The sequence below is a fragment of the Lontra canadensis genome, unplaced genomic scaffold (assembly GCF_010015895.1).
Source record: "Lontra canadensis isolate GAN:19392208 unplaced genomic scaffold, GSC_riverotter_1.0 scaffold2, whole genome shotgun sequence".
NCBI lineage: Eukaryota > Metazoa > Chordata > Mammalia > Carnivora > Mustelidae > Lontra > Lontra canadensis.
In genome coordinates, this window is record NW_022630996.1 from 17044350 (window position 1) to 17070738 (window position 26389).

Consider the following 26389-nt stretch of genomic DNA (forward strand, 5'->3'; position numbering starts at 1 on the left):
GGAGCAGGTTCCCCGCTGAGCAGAGAGCCAATGCAGGGCTCGATCCCAGGACCCTGAGATGATGACATGAGCCAAAGGAAGAGGCTTTAACCCACTGAATCACTCAGGCACCCCTAAAGTCCTCCTCCTAAATACTGCGTCATAGTGTCCTGGATACAGTTACAGGAGGTGAGCTTTGTGTGTCTCTCAGTATGAGTTACATCTGCTGGATACAGCCTGCCCTCACTCTCAGAGCTGGTTATGAGAGGGAACCCTTCCTAACTCATAGTATGAGACCAACATCAATTACCCTAATGCCAAAGGATATAAAGAACTTATGAGAAAGGAAAACCAAAGACCAATATGTCTCATTAACACAGATGGAAAAAATCCTCAAAAAATATTAGCAAATTGAATCCAAAATTAAAATCCAAAATTAAAAGAATTATAGGAGCATCTGGGTGGCTCGGTTGGTTGAGTATCTGCCTTCAGCTTGGGTCATGATGTGGGGGCGAGGGGAGAGTCCTGGCATCAACCTCTGTCAGGCTCCCTGCTCAGTGGAGAGTCTGCTTCTCCCTCTTCCTCTGCCCCTCCCTTGCTCGTGCTCGCCCTCTCTCTCTCTCAAATGAGTCAATAGAATCTTTGAAAAAAAGAAGAATTACACACCACGGCCAAGTGGATTTATTCCAGCATGCAAAACTGGTTCAATATTTAAAGATCAATCAATATAATCCACCACATCAATAGGCTGAAGAACAAAAAAGTCCTATCAATTGATGTAGAAAAAGCATTTAACAAAATCCTATACCCATTCAAATAAAAACTCTCAGTATACTAGGAATACAGGGGAACTTCTCCAACTTGATAAAGAATATCTACAAAACTGATAGCTGAATTTCATTAGTTGTAGCAAATGGGGGATATTGAATGAGGGAGACTATATATGTTGGAGGGCAAGGGGTCTGTGGGAAATCCCTGTACCTTCCTCAAGGTTGTGCTGTCAACTTAAGACTGCTCTAAAAAATGAAGTCTGTGAGTATGGCAATGTCTTCTTAGATACAACACCTAAGATACGATCCATGAAAGATTTAATAAACTGGATTTCCTTACAATTAAAAACTCTGCTTTTTGAAAGACAGTGTCAAGAAAAAAAAAATCAGGAGATAAGCCACAAACTGTGAGAAAATATTTGCAAAACATACATCCGACAAAGAACTATTATCCAAAATATGCAAAGAGCTCTTAAGACTTAACAATACGGGAACAAAAATCTGATTAAACAATGGGCCAAAGACTTAACAGACATGTCACCAAAAGAAGATACACAGACGGCAAATAAGCACATGACAAGATAATCCACATCATATGTCATCAGGGAAATGCAAATTAAAACAACAATGAGATAACCACTAAACACAGGATTACCAACATCTGGAATGCCGATGCCACCAAATGCTGGCAAGGATATTGAGCAACAAATACTCACACATTGTTGGTGGGAACGCAAAATCGTACAGCCACTATTGAAGACAGTTTGGCAGTTTCTCACAAAACTACTGTTACTATATGATCCAGCAATTGCCCTCCTTGTTGTTTACCCAAAGGAGCTGAATACTTCTGTCCACACAAAAACTTGAACGTGGATGTTTGTAACAGCTTCGGTCATAATTGCCAAAACTTGGAAGCAACCAAGCTGTCCTTCAGTAAGTAAACAGATGAAGAAACTGTGGTACATCCAGACAATGGAATATTATTCGGCACTAAAAAGAAAGAAGCTAGCAAGCTGTGAAAAGACATGGGGGAGACTTAAATGCATATTAGTAAGAGAAAGAAGCCAGTCTGAAAAGGCCACATAGTGCATGGCTCCTTTATGTGGCATTCTAGAAAAGGCAAAACTACAGTGATAGTAAAAATGTCAGTGATTGCCAGGGGTTTGGGGACAGGAAGGAAGGTTGAATAGGGGAACACCAGGGATTTCTTAGGGTGGTGAAACTATTCTGCATAAGAACTGTATTTGTGGATAGATAACATTATGGATTTATCAAATGCTATAGGACTTTATAACACCAAGACTGAACCTTACTGTATGCAAATTTTAAAAAACTGATGCAGAGATCAGGAATTCCTAAGATGAAATGCAGAATGTGACAAAATTACCCTGATTGTATTACAAATGTACATTGTACGAATGTACGTAAAGTGAAGGGAATGGGGGGGAGGTGCTGATTTAAATAACTTTGGAAATGAGTGGAATCTGTAAGGCTACATGAATATTACACAGAGTTCGCAGAAACAAGGAGGGACGGATTCACGTAATAATCATTAGAATTGGAGACATGATGTTTAGTTAAACATAAACTCATGTTTAGTTTAATATAGATTCAAATGGTTACATACAGAACTGTTTATAGATATGTCTATAGACACGGGTTAGTTCGCACACATCTATTTCTCTGCTCTGTCAGCTGAGAGAACCTACAGGCACAGACAGCCCAGTAGAAACAAACATATCAGTATCCAAATCCCTGATTCTTGTACCATTCTCCAGCAAAAGTTACCAGGATCCTTGGAGAAATGCTGATTCTAGACCCAGGGCAGGAAATATATAAGATAAGCCTGGATCATCTTGCAGGGTCAAAAAATAAGGAAACACACACACACACACACACGCACGCGTGTGCGCACACACACACACAGGATAAAACCCAAACTCCACAATAATGGGGCTATACCAAAGGGACACAGGAGTCAAACTGAAAGAGCTCCCAATGGCCAAAGTTGGAACAATTTAAGTATAAAGTAGTATATTGGATTATAATCCCAAGAATGGGGCGCCTGGGTGGCTCAGTCATTAAGGGTCTGCCTTCGGCTTAGGTCATGATCCCAGCGTCCTGGCATCAAGCCCCAAATCGCATCAGGCTCCCTGCCCCGCGGAAAGCCTGCTTCTCCCTCTCCCACTCCCCCTGCTTGTGTTCCCTCTCTCGCTGTGTCTTCTATCAAATAAATAAATAAAATCTTTAAAAAATTCCCAAGAATAAAGTAATTATTCACAAATCCATATTTCTATAAAGAAATTATTGAATAAATAAATGAGAGAGAAGAGAGAAATTTGGGCAGAAGAAATCCAAATGACTTACATAGATAGTCCACCCTTGAGCTGAAAGCGTTAGTTCCCACTCCTTCAGCGGGAGCTGTGCGCAAGGACTTCCTTCGGAAAAGCCGTGATGGGGAGCGAGGTGCAAGAGTAACTTCAGTGGAGACACCTGACAGACACAACCTCAGCCAGGCAATCAAGGTCAACATCAACAGAGATAAGTCATCTGACAGCAGGTAACCTTAACATGGTGGGATGGGAATTGCACTTGCCTTGTTTGGTCTTCTCCCTCGAAACTCACAAGCCCAGTGTAATCATGAGAGAAACATCAGACAAATCCTAATTGAAGGATGTTCTCTACAAGACCTGATTTCTCAACATTTTCAAAGTTATCGAAAACAAGAGAGTCTGAGAAAATGTCCCAGCCAAGACAAGGCTAAGGAGACAAGGTGACCAAACGCAGAGTGGTGTCCTGGATGGGGTCCTGGTACAGAAAGAAGATATTAGGGAAAACCTGAGGAAATCTGAATAAAGAATGGATTTTAGCTAATAATAATGTATCAGTATTGGTCTATTACAACAATTACAGTATATGATACTGTTATAAGATGTTAATAATAATAGGGTGTATGAGAACTCTCTGTATTATCTTTGAAAATTCTCTGTAAATCTAAGACTGTCCTAAAAAATAAAGTTTATTCAAGTGTATTTAAAAAGCGGACTGCTGGGGTGCCTGGGTGGCTCGGGGGGTTAAAGCCTCTGCCTTTGGCTCAGGTCATGATCCCAGTGTCCTGGGATCCAGCCTGCATAGGCTCTCTGCTCCGCGGGGAGCCTGCTTTCTCCTCTCTGTCTCTGCCTGCCTCTCTGCCTACTTGTGATCTCTGCCTGTCAAATAAATAAAGAAAATCTTAAAAAAAAATAAAATAAAAAGGGGACTGCTATCTGCCTTCCTAGATCCTCTCCCCCAGGCAAGGTGGGGGAGGAGAGGGAGAGGGAAGTGTTGGGGAGCACAGAGCTGGCAGTCTCCAGGGAACGGATTGAATTTCAGGTTACTGGGTGGGTGTGAAAACCTCAGCCAGGACCAGCAACTTCCCTATGCTGGCAGGGCTGGCACACACCGGGACCCAAGGACATAGTCTTCACAGGTGGCCAGCGAGCGTCATCTGTCTGCCGCAGTCTGCTCTACTCTGAGGTGCCCAGTGCTGGTCCTGGGGGCTCTGGACTGGGCTCTTCCTACCTTGCCCTTCATACCCTCATGGGTTTCCTTGCCTGGCCTTCCTGGGGGCTCAGTTTTAACCCCTGAACTCCCCAGCTCTCTTTAGAGAAGTACAGACTCACCACCCTACCCTGCAAAGCCCAGTCCTGAGAGAAACATGGAGAAGGGTTGAACTCAGAGGCTAACAGCTCTTGGTAAAAAAGAGGGGGAAAGGAGGCATTTTCTATGCCCCAGTTCAAAGCCACAGTTGGGTGGATGCACTCTTCACTGCCTCCCTGCTCATTCAGAGGGAGGGAGCCGGATAGCCAGCATTCTAGAAATTGAGCGAAAATTGCAGAGATTTGCATGTGTTAGAGCTGGGTCTGGGTGGAGAGAGCAGGATAACTACGTAAAGCTTGGGGGGGGTGGCGAGGGGCTGCAAGCACAAGGCCAAGTTTAGGAATATGCAGGGAAATTGAAGACTCCCCATACTTTCGTAGCAAGGAAACGACTATGACTTTAAACTTAGAGTCCTGTGCTGCCAGAAAGTGGTTTTGGAGAGGAGGCGCGTGGCCGGTGCGCTCTGGAGAGCAGAGGGCTGGCTGAGATGGTGCTTACCGGAGAGGGAAGGTGGAAGACAGAATCCCACAGCGTACTAACAGATGCCACAGGGAGGGGTGGAAACAGCTTGGAACTGGTGTCACCTCCCCCAGTGAGCGCCAGAAATCCCAGGTTAGGTGTGAGCCCAAAGCCGCCTGCCGCCAATGCCTCCAGCATCCCAGCCCTCCCTGCGCCCTGCCCTCTCCAGCTTTACGCATGGCGCCTGTCTTGACTTCTGGCCCCTTGAGGAGGGTAGGTGAATTCCAGCCACCTCTCCTGAGGACAGATCTTTTCCCACAGCCACCCGACCTTATACTAGGAGTTCCTGAGGGCAGAAGAAGCCAGGAGTTAGAGTTCCACATCAGGGTGAGGGACAGACTGGAATGGCCACGGGCGGCCTGGAGAGGGGCGCGCAGCTTGGCTGGCGGGTGGCAAGACCTCTGAGTTAATGTATAATTTCGAGCAGATGGCGGGGGCTGGTGGCAGCCTGGGCCCAGCTAATGAGGGACAATTAGCCCCAAAGCTGGTGGGGGAGGCTGAGAGAGTCAGACGGTGTGGGCAGATATTTGCTCCTCAAACAGTCTGGTGCGCTGGGCAGAGGGCTGAGTGGCTGAGCCTTTGGGCTAGCTAGGCCCCCCTGCCAGGGCCCTTCCTCTCTTTTCCCTCCCCCCATCAACTCTAGGTCGAAAACCTCTGTTTGTTCAGACCCAAGAGCGCGTTGTAAAGGCGGGGGGAGACGGTAGTTTATGGGGGAAATCGCTGCCACCGCCATCTGCCAGGGCTTGTCCCTTCTCCCCCTGACACCCTTCTCTCCACCCCTCATGCAGCTGTCTATGGGAATAGCAAGTTAGGACCTGGAGCCTTGCGCCCCCAGACGCAGGGGCAGATGTGGGGGGAAGGGTGGAGGCAGGAAGGGAGGACTAAGAGCAGGGCTGTCTTAGGACTGCAGTGGGACCCTCTGTCACCCAGACATGGCCGAGTAGAATGAGAGGTGCCCAGGGATTGAATGGGCTCTGTAGGTACTAGTGGATGTGCTGAAGCCACCTGCTGTGGTCTCCCCTCATGGCCCGGGGCTCTAACCCAGCCTGAGGAAGCTGGAGGAGGCTAGAAGAGAAGGAGAGTATTTGTGGGGGTAAGATAGAACATCCATTTCCATGATGCATTTGGCCCTGCTTTGAGAACAAGAGTTCTCAACCCTAGGATCAGGCTGAATGTATAACACCCATCCCCAGTCCCCACAAACCAAAGCATTTACCAGTGAAATCTATTCTTCCACCCTCCCGGTCAAGTCTTATTGCCCTATACCCTGCTTACTTTCAGCCTGACTTCTGAGAGGGTTTCACAGAATGCAAGGTATGGAATGGACCCAAAGGTCTTTCCATGTTGGGTTCTTCATGACGGATCTGCCCAAGACCATGGTAGTAACAAAGCTTTCATTGCTAGGGCCATGTTTCTCCTTCAGCACCCCGCTCCCCAAGAACCACCTAGCCAGCTACGGGTTTCCCCCACCCCAACAACGATCCCGATAACCTGCGGTGTCCTCTATGGGTGCCAGAGCATGGTTTGTAAAGTTCAAAAGCTCCAACTCCCTAGTAGAATGGAGCCTGATAACGTCTAGAGATGGAAGAACGACCCCCAAGCTTCACGCCTCCTCTTAAGCACCCTGTCTGTCACTTCACTACCCTTGGAGGCTCGTTACCACCATCACTGTTGCCACGGCTCTACAATCCAGGGTGCCCCTATCTCTAGGCAAAAATCCATCCTAGGTGTCACCTCAGTCAAGGAGCCAGTTGGAGAATTGGTGAAGACGCTCTGTGGAGAGAGCTGGTGCTTTGTGACACACACTTTTCCACATGGACCATCGTTCTCTCTGAGATTCAGGAGGCAACTTGGCCGGTATTAGTGATGAGTCTATACCCATTTAGTTTTTATAATAAAACACACAAGACCCAGGAGTGGACCCCCAAACCCTGGCATGTGCATTCTGGCTGGGCAGTTCTATGAGGTTCTGGAAGTCACCCTTGGGCTCCTATGCATTCAAAGCCTTGAGGATACAGCCTGAAATTCCCCCATCTTGCATATTCCCCCATTCCCTCCAGGGGTCCTGGCCCCCTGAGTGGGTGCGCTTGGGGCCAAGGGGGCCTGCATGAGACGTGGCTCTGTACCTGCTTTTAAAGTGGCAGGTGGACACCAGGTGGGCTCCAAGGACTTTCCATGGAAGGACAGAATGGGTCATTGGCTGTGCCTTGCTCTGCCTCAGGGCCAGTGTCAGTCAGCTCCATACACACCTCCCTCCTCCTCTCTCCTCTGCTCATGGCCTGTGACATCACTGGCTGCTCCCAGAAGGCTGCCCTCTGCTCCTGAGCACGGTCTCTCTGGAGCTCTGGACCCCCTGGCAGGACTGGAGCTGGAGCAGAGTGGAGACTGTTCCTAGGACCAGACCACCATCACCCCTGGAGCCTGCAGGGGTCTCGGGAGCCCAGCATAGGAGACTGAGACCCTCCCCCCTGAAGCACCCACTGCATTGCCTCCACACAGGTAGCTCACCTGCAGCCTCATTGTCTGCTCTGCCTCCCATGCTGTCTCCATGTCTTTGTGTGGCCAAGCCAACTTCCTTCCTCCTCTGTCTTGGCAGCCTAGCACCCCTCCGGCCCCTCCAACTCCCTACCTTGCTTTGCCATCTTGAACACCAGCCCTTTTATCAGACAAGTTATGAACATTGGGAAGCAGTGGGGTGGCTGCTGGGAATGGGGTTTCTGTTTGTGGGTTTTACATTTGGAGATGATTGGGGTTTGGATGTTGAATCTGAGTCTCCACTCCTCCTCTGAGTTCTGGTCCCTTAGAGGGGACACTCTGTCATAGTAAGGGTTTGGCTGATATCCTGAGCTCCCATCCCCCTACCCTGGCAGAGCCCTATCTATTCCCAGCTTGGCTTTCCTTTCTCCATGGCTTCGGTGGCAATTACACAAACACAAGGCAGGGATGGGGGAAGACAAAGAGCCCCAGGATTAGGAGCTGAAGTTTTGGCTTCTGGTGAGGGACTGGCTTCTAACCCTACTTGAGTTTTACTCCCTGGGTGGCCCCTGATTTGTAGGAACCCCAATCTGTGTCTCACCTTTCTTGTTGGAAAGATCTCTGCCTTCTTTCCTGGCTCTCTGGAGTGATGAGAGCTTGAAGGGGAATATGTCTCTACCTCCCTGGACAGGAGTGAGTAAAAGCCAACGTAGCCACTCAGTTAAAAACAGCTCTGGATTCCATGCTCTGGGAAGTTCCTTGTTTCTCCAGTGCTCGTGTCTGCTTCCCAGCTGCACTGTAATCTCCTGGAGGGCAAAAAACCTTGTTCCTTTTCTTTTCACTCCCTTCATCCTGAACAACTGGCCATGTGCTGATGATTAATACTTTATTCAGCAAATAATTGCAGATTAGTGAGCTGAGCCAAGATGGCATAGTTCCTGCAGGAAAGTTCTATGCATGAGCTGTTTTCTGGGGTGACCTCCAGCCCTGCCAGGGTACCAGGCAAGAAGGGAGGTGGTTTCTACTCCCTTTACTTGTTGGTGAAAGCAAGGAAGGCATGGTGGCCCAGGAGCTGCATCTTTGGCTGTTCAGAGACTCTCTTGTTTCTGTGTTTCTTCTTGTCTCTCTTGTCTCTTGGGTTCTGTGTCAGTCAGCATGCAACTCTCTCCTGTTCCTCGATTTCTTCTTTCAACACGCTTTCATGAGTGGTAGTTCAATGAGCGTGTGTCTGATTCCAGACAGTTGATCTCTGAGAGTGAAGCTGCTTCACTGCAGAATCTAGAACTCTCCAGAATTGATAGGAACCGACAACCGCAGCAGGTTAGAAGATGCCAAGAGATGTGTCTTCCAAGAGAAGCCTGAATTTGATACTTGTTCATCCTTACTTCTAGTAATCCTTACTTCTAGTTCATCCTTACTTCTAATGGATGAGACCAGAGCCTCAGTGCTGGCGCTGGAGCGGAGCCCCCATGTTTCCCTAGAGCTTCCTGGAGAGTATTAAAAAAAATAAAATCAAGAGCAAGACTCTCCCTGAAGTGCTCTGAGGAAAGTTTTCTGGTTGGTAGTTTGGAGAAACTAAGCTTAGGAGATGCATGATAGTGGAGGCAGTGTTGAACCTGGTCTCTAGCCTCAGACCAGGGCAAATGGGATCTTTGGGCACCGATGCCCTCTTCTGGCTGGGCAGGATATTCTACGTTTTGGGTTTTAGCCCTGTTGAATCTGAACATAGGAGGCCGAAGCGCATCCCCCAGGGCCGAGAAGGCTTTTGAGGGGTCAATGACAACAGCAGTCCATTTGCAAAAGGGAAAGCCTGAGCATTTGGATGCATAATCCTTTTCTACTTCCCTGACCTCTTACAATGAAAAGTGTGAGAAATGAGAGCCTTCCCATCCTCCAAGCCCTTAAGATCCAGTACACCGCTGGCCCTGCGATATGTTGGTTCATCACGGAAGGGTAGAGAGAATTTGAATTTTCTCAGCAGACCTGCTGGCAAATTTTAGAAACCTGACCCTCTATCACAAAACACTCCCACCCAAGACCATTCTGAGCAAGAGACTTCACCCAAATAACCTTGGTCATTGCAGATCCAGCCCCAAGACAAAAGAAGGAGCTCCTAGAAGGAATCCCTCTCCCCAGTCTTCCCAGTTCCCACCCTTCTGGGCAGAGCATCGTCCTGGAACATGCCGCAGGATGGTGAGATGTCTGGGAGAAGTGGGAAGAACAGGCTGGTGTAAGGAGGGAGGGGCTATCTCAGGGCCCTGCTTCCCTCCACTGGTTTCTGCGCCCTTGGCCAGCGTTCTGGGGGAGTTTCATCCAGGCACTCCTTCTTGCTCCACCTGCTTCCCTTAGATCACAAGGGTCAGCACAACTGCTCTCGAAGCAAAGACTCACCTATGAGCCACCTTGCAAAGAAAGTGGGAGCTGGACCCTGGGGGGCGGGGACTTTCTCTGTGATGGGAAATGGGAAGCCAGATCTGAGTGGTCTGAGAAACCCTCCCCAGCAGGGTCCTCCATGCCGCAGGTGAGCTGGGGAGAGGGGAGGTGTGTGGACGTCTTCTTCTTATGCCCAGGGATCAGCAGTGTGAATCAGCTGGGGGGGCTTTTTGTGAACGGCCGACCCCTGCCCCTGGACACCCGGCAGCAGATCGTGCAGTTGGCGGTCAGCGGGATGCGCCCCTGCGACATCTCCCGGAGTCTTAAGGTAGTACGGTTTACCCAGGGCTGGGGACAAGGAGCAGGGACACAGCACCCTCTGAAGGCAAGTCTGAGGCTGTTGCAGACTCTGAGGGTTTGGGGGGCTTGGGTTATTTCCTGGGAGACCCTCGGGGTCCAGGGTGGAGATCTTCAGGCTCCCAGGGATAAGGCTGAATGCTCAACTCTGTGGCCTGGGTCAGTAAGGCTCACTTTGCCTTGTAACCTCCTTCTGCCTCAGGGACTCTCACTCTCTGCCAGTCACACCATCATCTGTCCTTTCTTCTCACCTGACCCAGGTATCTAATGGCTGTGTGAGCAAGATCCTAGCACGTTATTACCGCACTGGTGTCTTGGAACCCAAGGGGATTGGGGGAAGCAAGCCACGTCTGGCCACACCCCCTGTGGTAGCTCGAATTGCTCAGCTGAAGGGTGAGTGTCCTGCCCTCTTTGCCTGGGAGATCCAACGCCAGCTCTGTGCCGAAGGGCTCTGCACACAGGACAAGATTCCCAGTGTGAGTGTTCTCCCCTCCCGGCACCGGGGCGGGCAAACTGGCCATCCAGGGAGAAGACCCTTTCTTACTTGGCAGTGGGGCCATCCCAGGCTGGGGAGGTAGGGCTGAGGGGCTCTCTTCTGAAAAGTGAGAAGAAGAAAGCATGGGAAGAAAGGAGGCTGCCCTGGGAATGATGTGGGGGCCCGGACAGAGAGAAAGGATATTGGGGAAAGGATTCAGGATGTAACCCTGGGTCTACCCACCATCTCCTCACTCAACACCTCGACTCCCCCAGGTCTCCTCCATCAACCGTGTCCTGCGGGCACTCCAGGAGGACCAGAGACTGCCCTGGGCACAGCTCAGATCTCCAGGTGGGTCTTGGAGATGCCCCCAGGGATGCTCAGAGCAAACATAGGCATTTTATGGTTTGCAAAGCCCTTTCTTGTTCTTTCTTGTGTCACCCTCATGGAAAGACAATAAGGAGGGCCTGGCAGGGAGTGTTGCTCTCTCCGGGCAGAAGAAAATCAAAGCTCAGAGAAGGAAACGGACTTACCCAAGGTTACCAGCTAGCTGTTGGCAGGTTCTGGAACAGAACCCAGGTCCCTTGGCCCTCAGGTTCACAGGATCTGCTGAGGAAGAGGAAGGACTGGACCTTCCACACCCTCCCTCTGCCTCATGCACAGCTTCTCAGAGCACCCTTTATATTCTGTGGGATCATGCAAACCTGGACCAACCTTGCTGCTGTTTCCCCAAACACTAAGCATGCACTTGACCATGGCATTGGCTGTGCCCCCCCCACTCAGTGCCCCTGAAGTTAACTTCAAGGAGCTGTAAATATTCCACCAGCATGGCTCTGCTCTTCTACTCATGCCGGCCCCTGTCCATAGCCCTAGGGGCTTGGGAACCCCATCATAGGAGAAGAATCATGATCACAAACCACCACAAGCCTTTGTCCCCCTTTACAGCTGTTTTGGCTCCCACCCATCACACTCCCCATGGTGGCTCTGAGGCTCCCCGGGGTCCCCACCCAGGGACTAGCCACCGGAATCGGACTATCTTCTCCCCAGGCCAAGCTGAGGCGCTGGAGAAAGGTGCCAGGGTGGGGCAGATGGTGGGTTAGAGGGTGCTGGGTGTGACCCATGGAAGCAATGCCCCTGGGGTCTGTGGGCCAGGCTATGGGTGGTCCTGGCTTGGGGAGGAGGGGAGTTTAGGGTTGTAGCAGGGGGAAGTGGAGCCTGAGGGGGAGGCCCGGCCTTGCTCCTCTCCCTGGGCCCTTACCATGCAAGCCTCCATCTCGGCAGAATTCCAGCGTGGGCACTATCCCGATTCAGTGGCCCGTGGAAAGCTGGCCGCTGCCACCTCTCTGCCTGAGGATACCGTGAGGGTGAGTGAGCTCTGCCACACAGTGCACACAGACTGCAAGAAGAGAGTCTCTGATGAAAAGGCTTTGGGTTCCTGCGAGGTGGAGAAGGGGGCAAGAAGGTGGAAACAGATTTGTTTGTAGCAGAAATCAAACCCAAGACCCTCCTTGTTCTCCTTCTGCTGATTGCTCTCCTCTCTTCCCCACTCCAAGCCTTTGAGGTGAGGCAGGGGACAGAGAACAAAGGCCAAAGCAGGGAGGGAGGGCATCAGGTCTGCGCTCTAGGTCCAGACCACAAAAGTGTGGCGAGAGCAGTAGGTGCCACGGATTGAGGAGCACAGCCAGCTACGCTGTTTCCGCCTTCCCCCAGGTCTGGTTTTCTAACCGAAGAGCCAAATGGCGCCGACAAGAGAAGCTCAAGTGGGAAATGCAGATTCCAGGTGATTTCTCTGCATATCCATCCTTCCATCCATCCCACCCATCCTTCCATGCATTCATGCATGCATTGGATCCATTCATCCTTCCACTCACCTATCCATCTGTTCATCCATCCATCCATCCATCCATCCATCCATCCATCCATCCACTACACATTTACTCGGCATCTTCCATGTGCCAGGCCCTGTGTTAGATACTCCGCATTCAGAGTCTCTGTTCTTCAGGTCTGCACTGTCCCCTGCTTACCATCCTTCTTCTCCAGTTTTTCCCAAGGCTCAGCCTTAGGGAGGAGGCCATTTAGGGTTGTAGCATCCATCTCCTCCCATCCCTGCCAGAAGTTGCTGCCTTTCCTAGGACCTCCCTGCTGCTCCCCACTCCTTCCCACTCCCTAGACCCATTCCTCCTTCTGAGTGGATCTGCTCTCACCTTGTAGGTGCTTCCCAGGATCTGAGTCTACCAAGTACCTCCCCAGGGGCCACCTCTGCACAGGTATCCAGGAAGAGAGGGGAGTTGGTGACCTGGGAAGACAAGAGCTCACTTCTCCCATTCCCAGTGAGGCCTGAGCTAGAATTCCTGACTGTTCTAAGTTCCTACACTGCACACTTCGGAAAGCACCATCCTCCTAGTCTACCATGTGAATGGTGCCCTCTGGAGTCGTACAGGACACAGCCGGAGGCCGGGGGCAGCCTTAGAGCCCCAGGTCTGCCGAATAGGAGCCATCACTGACAGTGTGTGTGCGCGTGGGGAAGGGGGTTTCTCTGCTTTTTCTAGCAGTCACCTTGCAGTGTGCCCACAGCGGTCCTGCCTGCCCTCGAATCCTTGGGTCCCTCCTGCTATCAGCTGTGCTGGAGGACAGCACCAGACAGGTGCCTCAGTGACACCCCACCCCAGGCCTCTCTCAAGCCCTGCTGGGGTAAGAATCCACAAGCTAGGCCTCACTGCTGCACGGTGTGGGGAGGGCTTACTTCTTGACCCACAAGAGGGCAGGAATCTTCAGTCGGGGTCATCAAGGAATCTTGACACAGCTTTCTTCATTCCTTGCACGCTTACAAGGTTGGAGACTAGCACCCCCAGGGTCTATAGTACCACTGATAGCCTTAGCAGGAAAAGAGGATGGGATTGGGATATGAGTACATATATCCATCATTCATATATATATATAGGGTCTGTCCTCCCCACCAGTGACTTTGAGGGGTGGGATCACAGCAACAAACCAAACTCACCATATCTTTGTCCCCGCAGGCTACCTGCCTCCTGCAGCTGAGCTCCCTGGATTCAGTCCTGCTCTGCCACCCTTGTCCTTCCTTCCATTGCCCCCAGTGCCAGTCTTGGTGCCCCTGAGGCCTTGCTCTGGCCCTGGCCCTGCTCCCCACCCCTGCAAGACCTGGAATGAGGGAGGAGGGCCAGAGTGGAAAGGGGATGGGGTGGGGAGGACCTAGTATCATCCTGACAAGCACATTATTGCTGCCCCCTCCTTCTTGTGGCCCTGCTTCGCTGCACCCGCCCCACACCCCACCCCTGATGCAGCACAACTCCTTGGAGGGGCTGGAGAAGCCGTGCCCACCCACTACTCACACTGGCCTTAAATGGCCTCAACTTGGCAGGAATAAAAACATTTTTTAAATTAGCAGTAGTTCCTGTTGGTGTTTTTCCCATGAATATTTATACTCCCACCCCTATATTTAACAATAAAGTTTGTTCTATCTCTATCTATATGTCTATCAAGCTACCTACCATCTTTATCTTCCTATCTTTCTATCTTTCTATCCCCCTATCTTCCAATCCATCTAATTTATGTATCTATATGATCTATTTATATATGTAACTATGTATGTATGTATCTAGCTCTCATCTATTTAACGTATCTGTATGTCTATGGAACTATCCAGTCTGCCTAATCTATATATTTATCTGTCTGTATATATACCTACAGATGTAGGTCTGTAGATACGTACCTATATTAGTGTTTGGGTGCTCACACACTGACAGGCACACCCACCCACACACCCATACACTGATGGCACGTGTCATGGGATGTCACCCCAAGTCACCAAGGCATTCCCCCAAAATAAGGAACTTTTCTTACATAGCTACAACAGCCAAGAAAATTTACAATACTTTGTTAATCTAAGAAAATACACTTTACTTCCTTAATTGCATATGTATCTTTGGCAAAGCAGCAGAGTGGAAAAGCCATTATTCATACTCTTTGTCCCTTTATTCATGCTCGGGGGGCAGGTTTGCTTGCTTCTTCTTGGCAGTAAGTTCCAAGTCTTCTCAATTTTGTCTCCCTGCAGAGAAACTTCTAGGCTCCCCCTAGGAAGTGTTGGTATGTAGGGAAAGAGGAATAGGGGGAAAAGGTGGTGAAGAAAGGGATATCTTTCTTGAGCGGGAGAGGCTCATTCCTCCCAGCTTGTTCCCTATTAAAGAGCTGGGGCTAGAATGATGATGGTGGGAAGCAGGATAAGAGGAGTGGGGGCAAGTCTGGTTTCTCCCATCTGGGAAGGGTGCTTACCCAGAAGTTATCTCATCATCAAATACTGTAGTGCCATGCTCTTCAGCAACCAGCCACCAGTCACATGTGGCTATATAAATGTAACTAAAATTAAGTAAAATGAGCGATTCAGCTCCTCATTCACACCAGTCACATATCAAATGCCCAGTGGTCACAGGTGTCCCCTGGCTCCTGTATCAGATGGTAAACATTATAGAACAATCTAGAATTTCCATCAGCACAGAAAGTTCTATGGGCCAGCATAGCTCTCAAGTGAAATGCCAAGGGTGATGGAGCACACCCTACCCCCTTCCCCTGCTGACAGACTGCCCGGGAAAATGGGTGAGGTTTTGGGGAGTGACAATCCACACGGTACAGTCTGAGAACAAGCCATTCACTCAGCTGTAGGACTGAGGTCGGCAATGAAGGCTGCTGCCCGCTGAAGCCCCATGGCCGAACACATTCAAGGGGAGGATGGATGGCCACTTGTAGGGAATGGGGGTAACAGACTATGTGGGGTGTTTGCGTGTGTGTGTGTGTATCTCCGTGCAAATGAATGCTTGTGCATCTAAGTTTGTATATGCATTTATGGAATGCTGAGGAAAAGATTCTGCATTAAATGACCCCAAAGTCCAGTCTCTCTGAATAGTGTACTGTATTCCAACTCATATCTCTGGTCTATTCTTAATGTTCTCTAGGAAAGGGATATCCTGGGCTCTAGTGTTCTAAAGCTTTGCTTGCTAGATTAAAATTTTTACAAAATTCTTTCCTATCTCTTGGGGTGCTTGGGTGGCTCAGTTGTTTGGCATCTGCCTTCAGCTTGGGTCGTGATCCTGGGGTCCTGGGATCGAGCCCCCCATCAGGCTCCCTGCTCAGAAGGAAGCCTGCTCCTCCCTCTCCCACTGCCCCTGCTCTTGCTGTCTCTCTCTCTCTCTGTGTCAAATAAATAAAATCTTCTAAAAATATAAAAGAATTCTTTTCTATCTCTTGAGGAGAAACATACTTACAAAAACCAGAGGTCATTTTCCTCTATGCAAATGGAATCTCTCCCATATTGTGGTTTTAGCTTCTTTTCTTAACAGATTGAAAAACCAGGCACTCGTTATAGTATGGTGCAATTTTCCCGAAGTGGGGGTCAGACATCACTGTTGGTATTTGAGAACATTTCAGGAGGCGTGTAGACACTGCTTTAAATAATATATAGTCAGAAATGAGAATATTATTCCCCTTTTGACTTCCTTTCAAATCTCATTGCACTGAAGAGAAAGCTTTCATTTTGGTCCTCTGTAACAATTGTTAACCTTTTTTATAACAGAGGGAAAGGGAACCTCTGGTTCTGAGGTTTGGGCAGGGGAGGGAAATCTAACTAGGATTTGATAACATCACTTAGTTTTCATTGTATTTATTTTTAAGGTCATTTTCTATTTATGGCAAGTGAGTCTCCTATTTTGTGATAGTGATTGAAATAGTCCTTTTTTATTTTAAAAGATTTTATTATTTATTTGACACAAAGAGAGAGATCACAAGCAGGGGGAGGGGCAGGCAGAAGGAGAAGCAGGCTTCCTACTGAGCAGGGAGATTGATGTGGGGCTTGATCCCAGGACCCTGGGATCATGACTGAGCCGAAGGCAGACACTTAACCATCTGAGCCACCCAGGCAACTCTAAAATATTCCTTTCTAAATAAAATTACTTAAAAGTTTATGTCAATAAAGACGTTGATAGAACAAATGGTAGATAGATGAAGGCCAAAGTTATAAAGACAGTACAAGAATGATGTTCATTGTGGAAGCTCTGTTTTGATGGAAAGAGTAGTGGACATTACAATCCCCTAATCGAAGAATTGAGTCAGAGCTCCCAGTCATGGGACCCTCACTTCAACTCCCTGTAAAAGGTGGGTGATGACAGGCAAAGTACCTGTCTTGCCCAACTGACAAGATCAAAGGTGAGATGATTGGTCAATTTCAGGCTATCTAGGCATAAGATGTGTCATGATCATTACCCTGTGCCCATAGGACTCATAATCTTCATTCTTTCAAAACCCAAAGGACATCTAATCATTTCTGGATTCTGAATCCTTCAGGGCAAAACTAACTTCTCACATGATTACTGGAAAAATTCTTGTGGTCCTGTGGGGATGGGGGAAGATCAATGGAAGCACTGGTTACCATTTGGTCTTGCCTCTTCCGGATAGAACTTGTGGGGGGCTTGGGGCCTTGGACTCTACCCACCTCCAGACCCTTATTCTTTACTGAGTCAGATGCACACAAGGGCTCTTGGGGGTGGCCTTTTGTGTATTGTTGCTCGAAACAGGTGTTTTGCTAAACTGGGTAGGGAAAGTTGTGTAACAGATATTCTCATGGATCTTGACTCTGGGGTTCCTGTTGTGTTTAGTGCAGTAGTTTCTCCTGGAGGATTTGGATTTCCATAGGTGGCATCCCATTGACCTGGAAAGGGAAGAGGAAACAGAAACCTTGAGTCAATGATTTGCTGGAAAAATTTGGTAAGATCAACTGGGAAAAGACAGAATAAAGTGATTTGTCCCATTATTATTTTTTTTTCTTTCTTTTTTTTTTTTTAAAGTAGGCTCCACACCCATCATGGAGCTCAACACAGGGCTCAAACTCACAATCCTGAGATTGAGACCTGAGCTGCGATCAAGAGTCAGACGCTTAGGTGACTGACTGTCCTGTTTTGTCCCATGCTTGATGAATGTGAAATTGTATGTGTATGTGTTTATGTTGTATGTGAAACTAATTTATAGGCAAAGGCAGTAAAAATTATTTTTAATCAGAATAATTAGTCAGTTATTAAAAATAGCATCAGAATTCAAAGCGATACTATAGTCAACAGATAAGATTTACTAAGAATTCAACTGGATTGGGGAAGGCTTCTGATAAAGGACCCTGCACTAGATTCCAGGCTGCTTACTATACATTTTATAATCATCATTTCTCATAACACAACAAAATCCTACAAGATATATACTATATTCCCATTTTATTGGCCAGGAACAGGATTTGAGAGGTTCATTTTTCCAGGGTCAAACAAGTTTAACTGATAAAAATCCAATGAGAACCCAGTTCAATGTCTAAGAATGAGCTATTAACCACTATGATACATTGTCTACTGGAATGTCATGGCCTGGAAGGAGCCTGTGAAATTTAGTTCCATTGAAACCCTTTATGAAACAGATAAGAAAACAAGCCTGGTGGAATTTCATTTGATTTTTTTTTTCCACTTTGGCCCTAGCAAAGGGTTTGTTTAGAAAACCAGTAGAGGGGTGCCTGGGTGGCTCAGTGGGTTTAAAGCCTCTGCCTTCGGCTCAGGTCATGATCCCAGGGTCCTGGGATTGGGCCATGCATCGGGCTTTCTGCTCAGCAGGGAGCCTGCTTCCCTCCTCTCTCTCTCTGCCTGCCTCTCTGCCTACTTGTGACCTCTGTCTGTCAAACAAATAAATAAACTCTTTAAAAAGAAAAAACAGTAGAAAAAAAAAAGAAAACTAGTAGGAAATGCAAGAAAGGAGTGAACATATATAGTGGGGGTCCATATCTAGATCCATATGGCTACTTAACCTTCATACCATCCTATGAAGTAGATATTATTCCCATTTTACAGCTAGAGAAAGCAAGGCCTAGAAATGTTAAAGCAATTTCCCCAAGGTTCCAGGTCTATGTGATACCAAAACCAAAGCTTTTCTTCCCACAACATCCTCATGCCCTTCCAAGCCAGGAAAGTGAGGTCAACTGTGAGGTAACAGGGCAAAGAGCAGTGAGGTGTCCTGAAAACCTGTGAACAGGGAAAGATTTAGGAAAGCAAATTTGGCATGGAGAGAGATGGGATGGACGGATCTGGAGGCAGGGAGTGCTGCCGGGGAGCCCTCATCACAGTGCAGGCTTTGGGTGAAAAGCCTGGATTCACACGGTAGCAAAGGTAGTTAAGAATGAGCAAGTGCTCAAATCATGGTTATGGAAGTACCCAAGAGTTTTCAGGGTTTGGTAAAGGGAATGAAAGGGAGGAAGGCAAGATGGTGCTGAGATCTTGATCCAGAGCACCTGGGAGGACAGCAACACTCTAGATGGCCATGGGGGAGGACCGGAAGAATCATCTGCAGAAGGGATGGGGAGGAGGCTGATTTTGAGAGGTTGGCAGGACAAAGTCAAGTCAGTTGTCAATCAGAAAGTTGGAAAGAGAGGAGGTTAGCATTCAGGAGAAGGGTCAGAGCTGCAGATGAATACCTGGGAGCCATCAGCACTCAAGGGATCCAGGGGTGCAGGGATAGAAAGTGCATAGCTTAGAAGGCATACCCTCAAAGTTACCTGTCTTCCCTGAGTGGGGCAAAGCTCTGCATCTTAACATAGAGAGATACACCTGATTCTGTCCCCTGCAAGCTTGCTGGCACACACATGTCAGTGTGGTCTCATTGTCAGAAACCTAGATCTGATTTCCCCTCCTTTCTCCAGCAAGTCAGTCTCTAGAAGCCCCGAGAGGAGAGTCTGGATTTGGAATAAATGTCTGGAGCTGATCTGGTTGTGGGACAGAAGTCAGTCCACAGATGTGTTTTGGTCTCATGCTTACCCACTTCCCTTCTTTCCTTGCCCCTCAGCTCCTTCTCCTCTACCTCCTGGTCCTGACCCACTTGATCTTACCTAAAACTCCCAAATACACTCTTTGGTAATCTCTTCGCTGTCTGCCAACAGGGTGCCGCTTCGGTCGGATCGCATATAGAAGCCATTGGGCGCCAGCACCGTGAGCAGGTTGCTCCCGTGAAGCTCTATACAGAAGTTGAGAGCAAACTTCCCCCAAGGACGAAAGGTGCCGAAGGATGTTATTGACCAGAAGGATCCACCCTGTGCTGGGGAGGGAAGGGTGAAGGATGAAGTCCTCCCGCTGGATGGCTAGAGGAGGCTCCCGGCAAGCGCGCCAGCCCCTCTGACTTCCCCACTCTGCCTACGTAGGCAGGTCCATCTGTGGAAATGTGGGAGGGCTGGGTTTGGGTCTACCAACCCACTCAGGGGGGCCTTGACATGTGAAAACAAAGAGAAACTCCATTTTTCCTTTTCTGCTGAGTAGGCTCTGAGCAGAAGACATTGGAGTCTGAGTTGGGGCTAAGGCAGGACAAGACCGTGAACCCAGAAGTTCACGGAAAAGAGGAGCTCCTCACCCTGGAAGTGGTAGATGCCCTGGCGGCAAGGCAGCAGGTGGATGCAGTCTGGCTGGTCCATATTGCACTTCATGAGGTCATGCTCTGAGGACGTGCCCACGTACCCGTAACGACCTCGCAGTACAAGGAAGGGCCGGTTAGCTAATCGAATCCCAAATTCCTCATTGGGGCCTGGAAGAAACATAGAGGAGTTATCTGGATGAGCTGCTTCCAGATGCTTTCCCAGGTAGAAGCAGGAAGAGGGACATTAATTGCAAGTTGTCAACATTTAAACAATTACTAAACACCTACTAGGTGCTGGATCTTAGGCTGGGTGCTTTATGAAATGTCTGTCAAAACACTTAATAGGATGTGGAGCCCAAGAGGTTTTAATATCCTTCCTTCCTTTGAGAGGTGTGAATCTATTTAATCTTCACACGACTTCTGGGAGGCAGGTGGGTTGGAGAGGCACCCCCCTTGGTAAGGGAGCTAATGGAACTGGGGCTCAAAGATGTGTTTGCCCAAGTGATGACAAAAATTCCTTGTCATTCAGCAAATTCAGTGATTCAGCAAATACACAGACCCCAGCTCCAGTTCTCTTTCTATTACAGCCCAGCTCCCTCTGAAAGCATCTCTGACTTGGGATAACCTGGCAGGAGGGCCACTCTCCTCACCTGGGATGGTGGCATTGGCCATCAGCAGGCCATTGTCTACGATGCCCAAGAAGCGTCCATTGGGAGACTGCAGGATGATCTTGCCACAATTCCAGTGCACTCGGAAGAAGGTATCAGGCTCCATGGGGTGCCCATTAGCCACCACTGTCCTGTGGCGCCTCTGGAGAGATTACAGGGAGCAGACAAGAGAAACAAGGACAAAATCTCAGCTTTCTTCCCAACATTTTTATTCCTAGACCCTTTCCCACATCCCACCCACTGGCTTTCTTCATTCTCCCAGGGTATGCTTTATGCTTTCACATCCTATCTTTCCTTTTCTTTTCTTTTCTTTCTTTCTTTCTTTCTTTCTTTCTTTCTTTCTTTCTTTCTTTCTTTCTTTCTTTTAAGATTTTATTTATTTAGTTGACAGAGAGAGAGAGAGAGAGAGCATGCACAAAAGCAGGGGGAGTGGGAGAGGGAGACGCAGGCTCCCTAGGAAGCCTGATGAGGGGCTCTATCCCAGGATCCTGGGATCATGACCTGAACCAAAGGCAGATGTTTAACTAACTGAGCCACCCAGGTGCCCCGTTTTCACATCCTTTTTGGAAAACATATTGTGGTCTCAGCTCCCCCACTTCCCCAATCTTGGCTATATCCCAGAGTCCATTATCAAAAAAGGACCTGGATAACCACATGGAGAGAAATAAACCTCAGCCCAGATACCAAAATCATTTCCAAATGGATCAAAGACATAAAAATGAAAGCAAAATCATAAAACATCTTCAAGAAAACCTAGGAGAAATTCTTTGCAACATTGGGGCAGGCAAAGATTTATTGGAACCAAAAATTCACTAATCGTTTGCAGAGTGGAGAAATTGGACTTCATCAAAATAAAAAACTTGCCGCTCAAAAGACACTACTAAGCAAATGAAAAGGCAAGCCACAGGTTGCAAGGAACACAATTCATATATTTGGCAAAGAACTTGCCTTTAGAACACAGAAAGAACTCTTGACTTTAGAACATAAGAAAGAATACTTACAACTTGATCATAAGATAACCCAGTGGGCAAAAGATTTGAACAGACACCTCACAGAGAAGATATACAAATGGCCAATAAGCCCATGAAAAGATACTCAATGTTACTAATTAGAAGAGACATGCAAATTAAAGGCACAGTAAGATGTCACTGCACATCCATTAGAGTGGCTAAAATTAAAAATACAGACAATATCAAGTGTTGATGAGGATGTGGAACAGTTAGTGGAACTCCTATACATTGCTGGCAAGAATGTAAAATAGAATACTCACTTTAGAAAACTATTTAACATTTTCTTAAAAATGTAAACATGGGGCACCTGGGTGGCTCAGTTGGTTAAGTGTATGCCTTTGGCTCAGGTCATGATCCCAGGGTCCTGGGATTGAGTCCTGCGTTGGGCTCCCTGCTCAGTGGGGAGTCTCTTTTTCCCTCTCACTCCACCCTTCCCCCCCGCACCCCTGCTTGTGCGTGCTCTCTCTCTCTCTTTTTCTCTAGCTCACTCTCTCTCAAGGAAATAAATGCAATCTTAAAAAAATTAAAAAATTAAAATATAAACACACATTTATCATGTGACCCAGTATTTCTACCCCTAAGATTACTGAAAATACAGACCCACAAAAAACCTTGTAGGCAAATGTTCCTTGCAACTTTACTTTTTTAAAGATTTTATTTATTTACTAGAGAGAGAGAGATTGAGAGACAGAGATACTGAGAGAGAGAGAGCACAAGTGGGGAGGAGAGGGAGAAGCAGGCTCCCTGCTCAGCAGGGAGCTTGACATGTGGCTCCATCCCAGCATCCTGGGATCATGACCTAAGCTGAAGGCAGAGGCTTAACCGGCTGAACCACCCAGGTGCCCCGCAATTTTATTCACAATAGCCCAAACTGGAAAGGACTCAAGTGATCATCAACAAGTAAATGGATAAATAAATCATGTGTGTGTTGATGAGTAGTAGTATGGGAAACTGCTCAGCAATAACAGAGGATAAACTACTGATACATGGATCATGAATCTCAAAAATACTATGCTGATGAAAGGAAGAATATACACGGTAACATGGTGTGATTCCATTCATGGGAAATTCTAGAGTAGGTGACTGTAATGTGCAGTGACAGAACAGTAACAGGTGGAGGGGAGGGCAAGAGGAAAGGGGGACTGACTACAAAGGGGCAAGAGGGAATTTCCGTGGTGATGGAAATAATCTTTAATGTGTGATTGGGTATATACATGTGTGTATACATGCATGAGTGTATACATTTGTCAAAACTTCTTGAATTGCACATTGAAACGAGTGCAGTGGATTGTATATAAATTGTGCCGCAATAAAATTGGTTTTTCTTTCTTTTTTTTTTTTTTTTTCAGAGAGGCCCCATTGAATGAAATTGGGCCCATTGGTTGAAAATTGACAAGGGTCTCCACCCTTGTCTCCACCGTCCTCCACCTCAGCCTCTGGTCACCTGCCTTGAAGAAGGAGAAAGTATGTCTAGAATGGGAGAGCTCAGAGATGAAGGATTCCCTCGATCGGAAGGCCAAGGTCTCACCTGGGCTAGGTAGCAGCCATTGGCTGCACGAAGCTGCAAGGTGGGGCTCTCATCATCGCATTCAAACTGGAACAAGGACATTGGGGTTATGTGCTCAGAGGCAGCACACACTTCGACATCTGCAGAGAAAGATCATGTCAGAAGGAGCCAGAGCCTGGTTTCAACCTCAGTCTCAGCCCCTCCTCCACACCTTCTGTCTGGGTTCCCTCTGGTTCCCCTCCTCAGCCTTTACCACCTTCTGCAGACCACAGGAGCCTGGAGAAGACCCAAGCTATTCCCTGAAGTCCCTGCCCCTGCCTTATCACCCTACTCCATGGCCTAAGAGATCCTGTTGGGACCCTAGGATCCTCCTTATCAGCAGCTTCCAAAATATCTGCTGCTCTCCAGTACATTTTTCTCTTTCCCAGAAGCCAGGTCTCCCTCCCTCCGCAGCTGTCCTAGAGCCAGCACTTGCCATAGATGATGGAGAGGAACTTCCGAGTCTTGGACCTGAGGCTGACCCAGGTGGGACAGCGCTGTAGGACGAACCACTCCTCACCCCTGTGGGGATTGGAGCCCAGGCCCAGAAGCAGGCGTGTGCCCTGCGGGTACAGCATGCCTCCTTCTCCGTCGCTCAGGGCCACGAGCCCTCCCGGCCGGACCTGCATGTGAAAAGCTGTCTGTGCTGAGGGTTGGGGGACCAGCCGGTCTACGTGGGATAAGAAGAAGTGTGTTGATGTCTCCAGGTGGTAGCATCCATCTTGGAAATGCAACAGGAAGCCACATTCCTCCAGGCAGGGAACGGGCGCATCCACCCAGACACGGCCCACAGTGGGGTCAGCCCGGGCGTAGCAGTGGCTCACAGGGCTGTAGAGGATCACGTGGACGTGCAGGGCCGGACGGGGGGTCCACATGTGATAGGCTGAGAGGACCCTGGAGTTGCAGAACACATCTTCACCGTCAGACTCCAGGTAACGGCCACTAATTATGCACTGGAGGGTCCACTTGCCATTGCGGTGGAAACGCAGGAGGAAGCACCCGTGGTGGCTGGTCCTGGGCCGGCCGTAGCATAGACTGCCGTCTGCCTCGCACAGGAGGTAAAGGCCTTGCAAGCCTCGTAGTCGGACCACGGCCTGTGCGTCATGCTCATTGCTCACCAAGATCTCCCAGGTCTGGAGGTGGTGGGAGGGAGAGGCAGGAGATCAGTATTGCCGAATGACCAGGCCAGGGTGTCCAATGCCATCATGCCTGGCATCACCCTAGCACCTTCATGGCAACCAACCACCTTCACCTCCACATCGGCCTCCACGGAGACTGCCAGCTCTCCCACCCTCTCATCCAACTGATCAAAAGATTTCAGGAGACCTTTCCTACTGGAATCAGGGCACTTCTCAAGATCCCAAGAAAAGTTCTAAGGACCTGCCTCTCCCAGCTCACCAAAGGTAAACTTCCTTCTCTCTTACTTGGTGGCTTCCTTCAATGCCTAATTTTCTAAGAAGTGCTTTGGTTTAAGTTTGACTTTTCTCTTCCTCACTGTTGCCCCTGGAGAGCATGTTAACTAACACTCCCCTCCCCAGAGCCCACCTCCCCAGCAGGGCAGGAGAAAGTCAAGACCTCTTAGATCGGGGCAGGCAGGCCCAGGCTCCAGGGATAAGCATTCCCAAACCACAACCCACAACCGAACAGAATCAGTCCATCCCTACCTGCACTGCACCCCCACCCCCGGCCCGCCGCCGCCCCTGGCACGCCAGAGGCCCACAATCCTGCCTTCCAGCCTGGGCTCTTCACCTCTCCTCTTTGTGATGACACAACCACCTGGTGCTGGGGTGGAGGGAAGAAAGCAGCCAGAGAAGGCAAGGCAGCAAGGGCTGAGGCTTTGCCTCTCGGAACAAGTTGAGAAAGGGAGAGAGGGAGGGATCAAGACCTGTGAGCAAAAGCCTGGGGTAGGAGGGTCTTGGGCTGGTAATGGCAAAGGCTAGGAAAATGATAGCAAGTGTATCCCAGCCACCCCACCCCCCCCACACACACGCACACCAGAGCTTGGCCACTAGGAAAGAGGACTCCCATACAGGTTTGCCTGGTTACCTGTCTCCGGCCCAAGCCCTTTGCAGTAGCAGTGACCGTGTTCTTATATGCCTCAAAAGTGAGGTAGGATCCTGCCCAGCTGATGAGCCCAACCCTTAGCTCCTCAGGCTTGGGTCTTCGCGTCCACTCCACCTCTTCCATGGGGCCGGCACCACAGGTGATGACTCTGTCCGGCCCAGCCTTCCCCCCAGTGGTGCTGTTCCACAGGCCATAGGGCCTGGAATCAGGCCTGTAGTACCCACCAGAAGACGTTCCCAGAGGGAATTTCTCAGGCAGAGGCTGGCCTAGGGCCCAGCGCCTCTGTGACCCGGGAGCATTGTGACTGTGAGGGCTGCCTCTTATCCATAGTGGGGAAAGGGCACTGGCCCGGCCATAGTCAATCCACAGCCCAGAGGAAGTGGGTCTAGGGCCTCTGGCGTCAAGCTCCCTGTGCAACTCCAGGCACCAACAGAGCTGAGCTAAGACTGGGAATCAGAACTCCAGCCTGGGCCAGTGATAACCTGTGACTACAGGCAAGTGTCTTTCATTCTTTGCTTCTGTTTCTCACTTTAATCACAGGATAAAGACCAACCTCTTTCCTCCCCATGAAGTGAGGTCTGCTTGGCTCCCCTGGGACTCAAGTGTTTTTCGAGTTCAAGATATCCAGGAAAAATTTATTAACTTTTACAGCCCTTGGGAGAATGAGGCCAAAATGTCTCAGAAGGTGCTTTTCAGGGGGTGTGAGGAAACCCTAGATAGATAACCAGCAAGGATCAAATGACTCATATTCATCAGGAAGGGTTGGCTCAGAGCAGGGGAAGGGAAATGTCCTAGGTAGGGAGAGCCCTGGGCATCTTCCTCATAATCCCCTGCCTCACTGTTCCTAAGGATCCCGGCCCTTCCCCTCAAAGGGTCCCTGTTGGCCAACAGCTTCTGGGACTCACTTCCTACAAAGCTCCTGGAGAAAATCAGGCCAGTAGCTGGAGAAACTGACCACATGAAAGGAGAAAGGCAAGAAGAAATAATGGTGGCAAAGGCAGGTTTTGTTTAAGCTTTGCAGGGATTCGAAGAACGGGCAGAGTGAACCACACTTGGAGAACCACCCACACTCCTGG

At 48.9% G+C, this 26389-nt stretch overlaps 2 protein-coding genes across 3 annotated transcripts; one reads left to right on the forward strand and one right to left on the reverse strand.

Annotated features, from left to right (window-relative positions):
- The first annotated feature begins 9562 nt into the window (after positions 1-9562).
- PAX4 (paired box 4) lies at positions 9563-13706 on the forward strand. Its single transcript, XM_032866608.1, has 10 exons — positions 9563-9575; positions 9953-10083; positions 10373-10588; positions 10863-10938; positions 11533-11658; positions 11869-11951; positions 12298-12367; positions 12799-12854; positions 13137-13297; positions 13631-13706. Exons 1-10 carry the CDS (start codon positions 9563-9565, stop codon positions 13704-13706), a joined length of 1008 nt encoding a protein of 335 aa, XP_032722499.1.
- Positions 13707-17099: 3393 nt separating this feature from the next.
- On the reverse strand, positions 17100-25731 carry FSCN3 (fascin actin-bundling protein 3). 2 transcript variants are annotated; one of them, XM_032869919.1, is made up of 7 exons: positions 25296-25730; positions 23686-24382; positions 23232-23350; positions 20676-20835; positions 20023-20193; positions 19508-19708; positions 17100-17305 (listed from the first exon to the last, which is right to left on the reverse strand). In XM_032869919.1, exons 1-7 carry the CDS (start codon positions 25434-25436, stop codon positions 17115-17117), a joined length of 1680 nt encoding a protein of 559 aa, XP_032725810.1. In that variant the 5' UTR covers positions 25437-25730; the 3' UTR covers positions 17100-17114. The 2 variants fall into 2 exon arrangements, with proteins under 2 accessions (XP_032725810.1, XP_032725817.1); XM_032869926.1 differs by having other exon boundaries at positions 17200-17305; positions 19508-19713; positions 25296-25731.
- Positions 25732-26389: the final 658 nt, after the last annotated feature.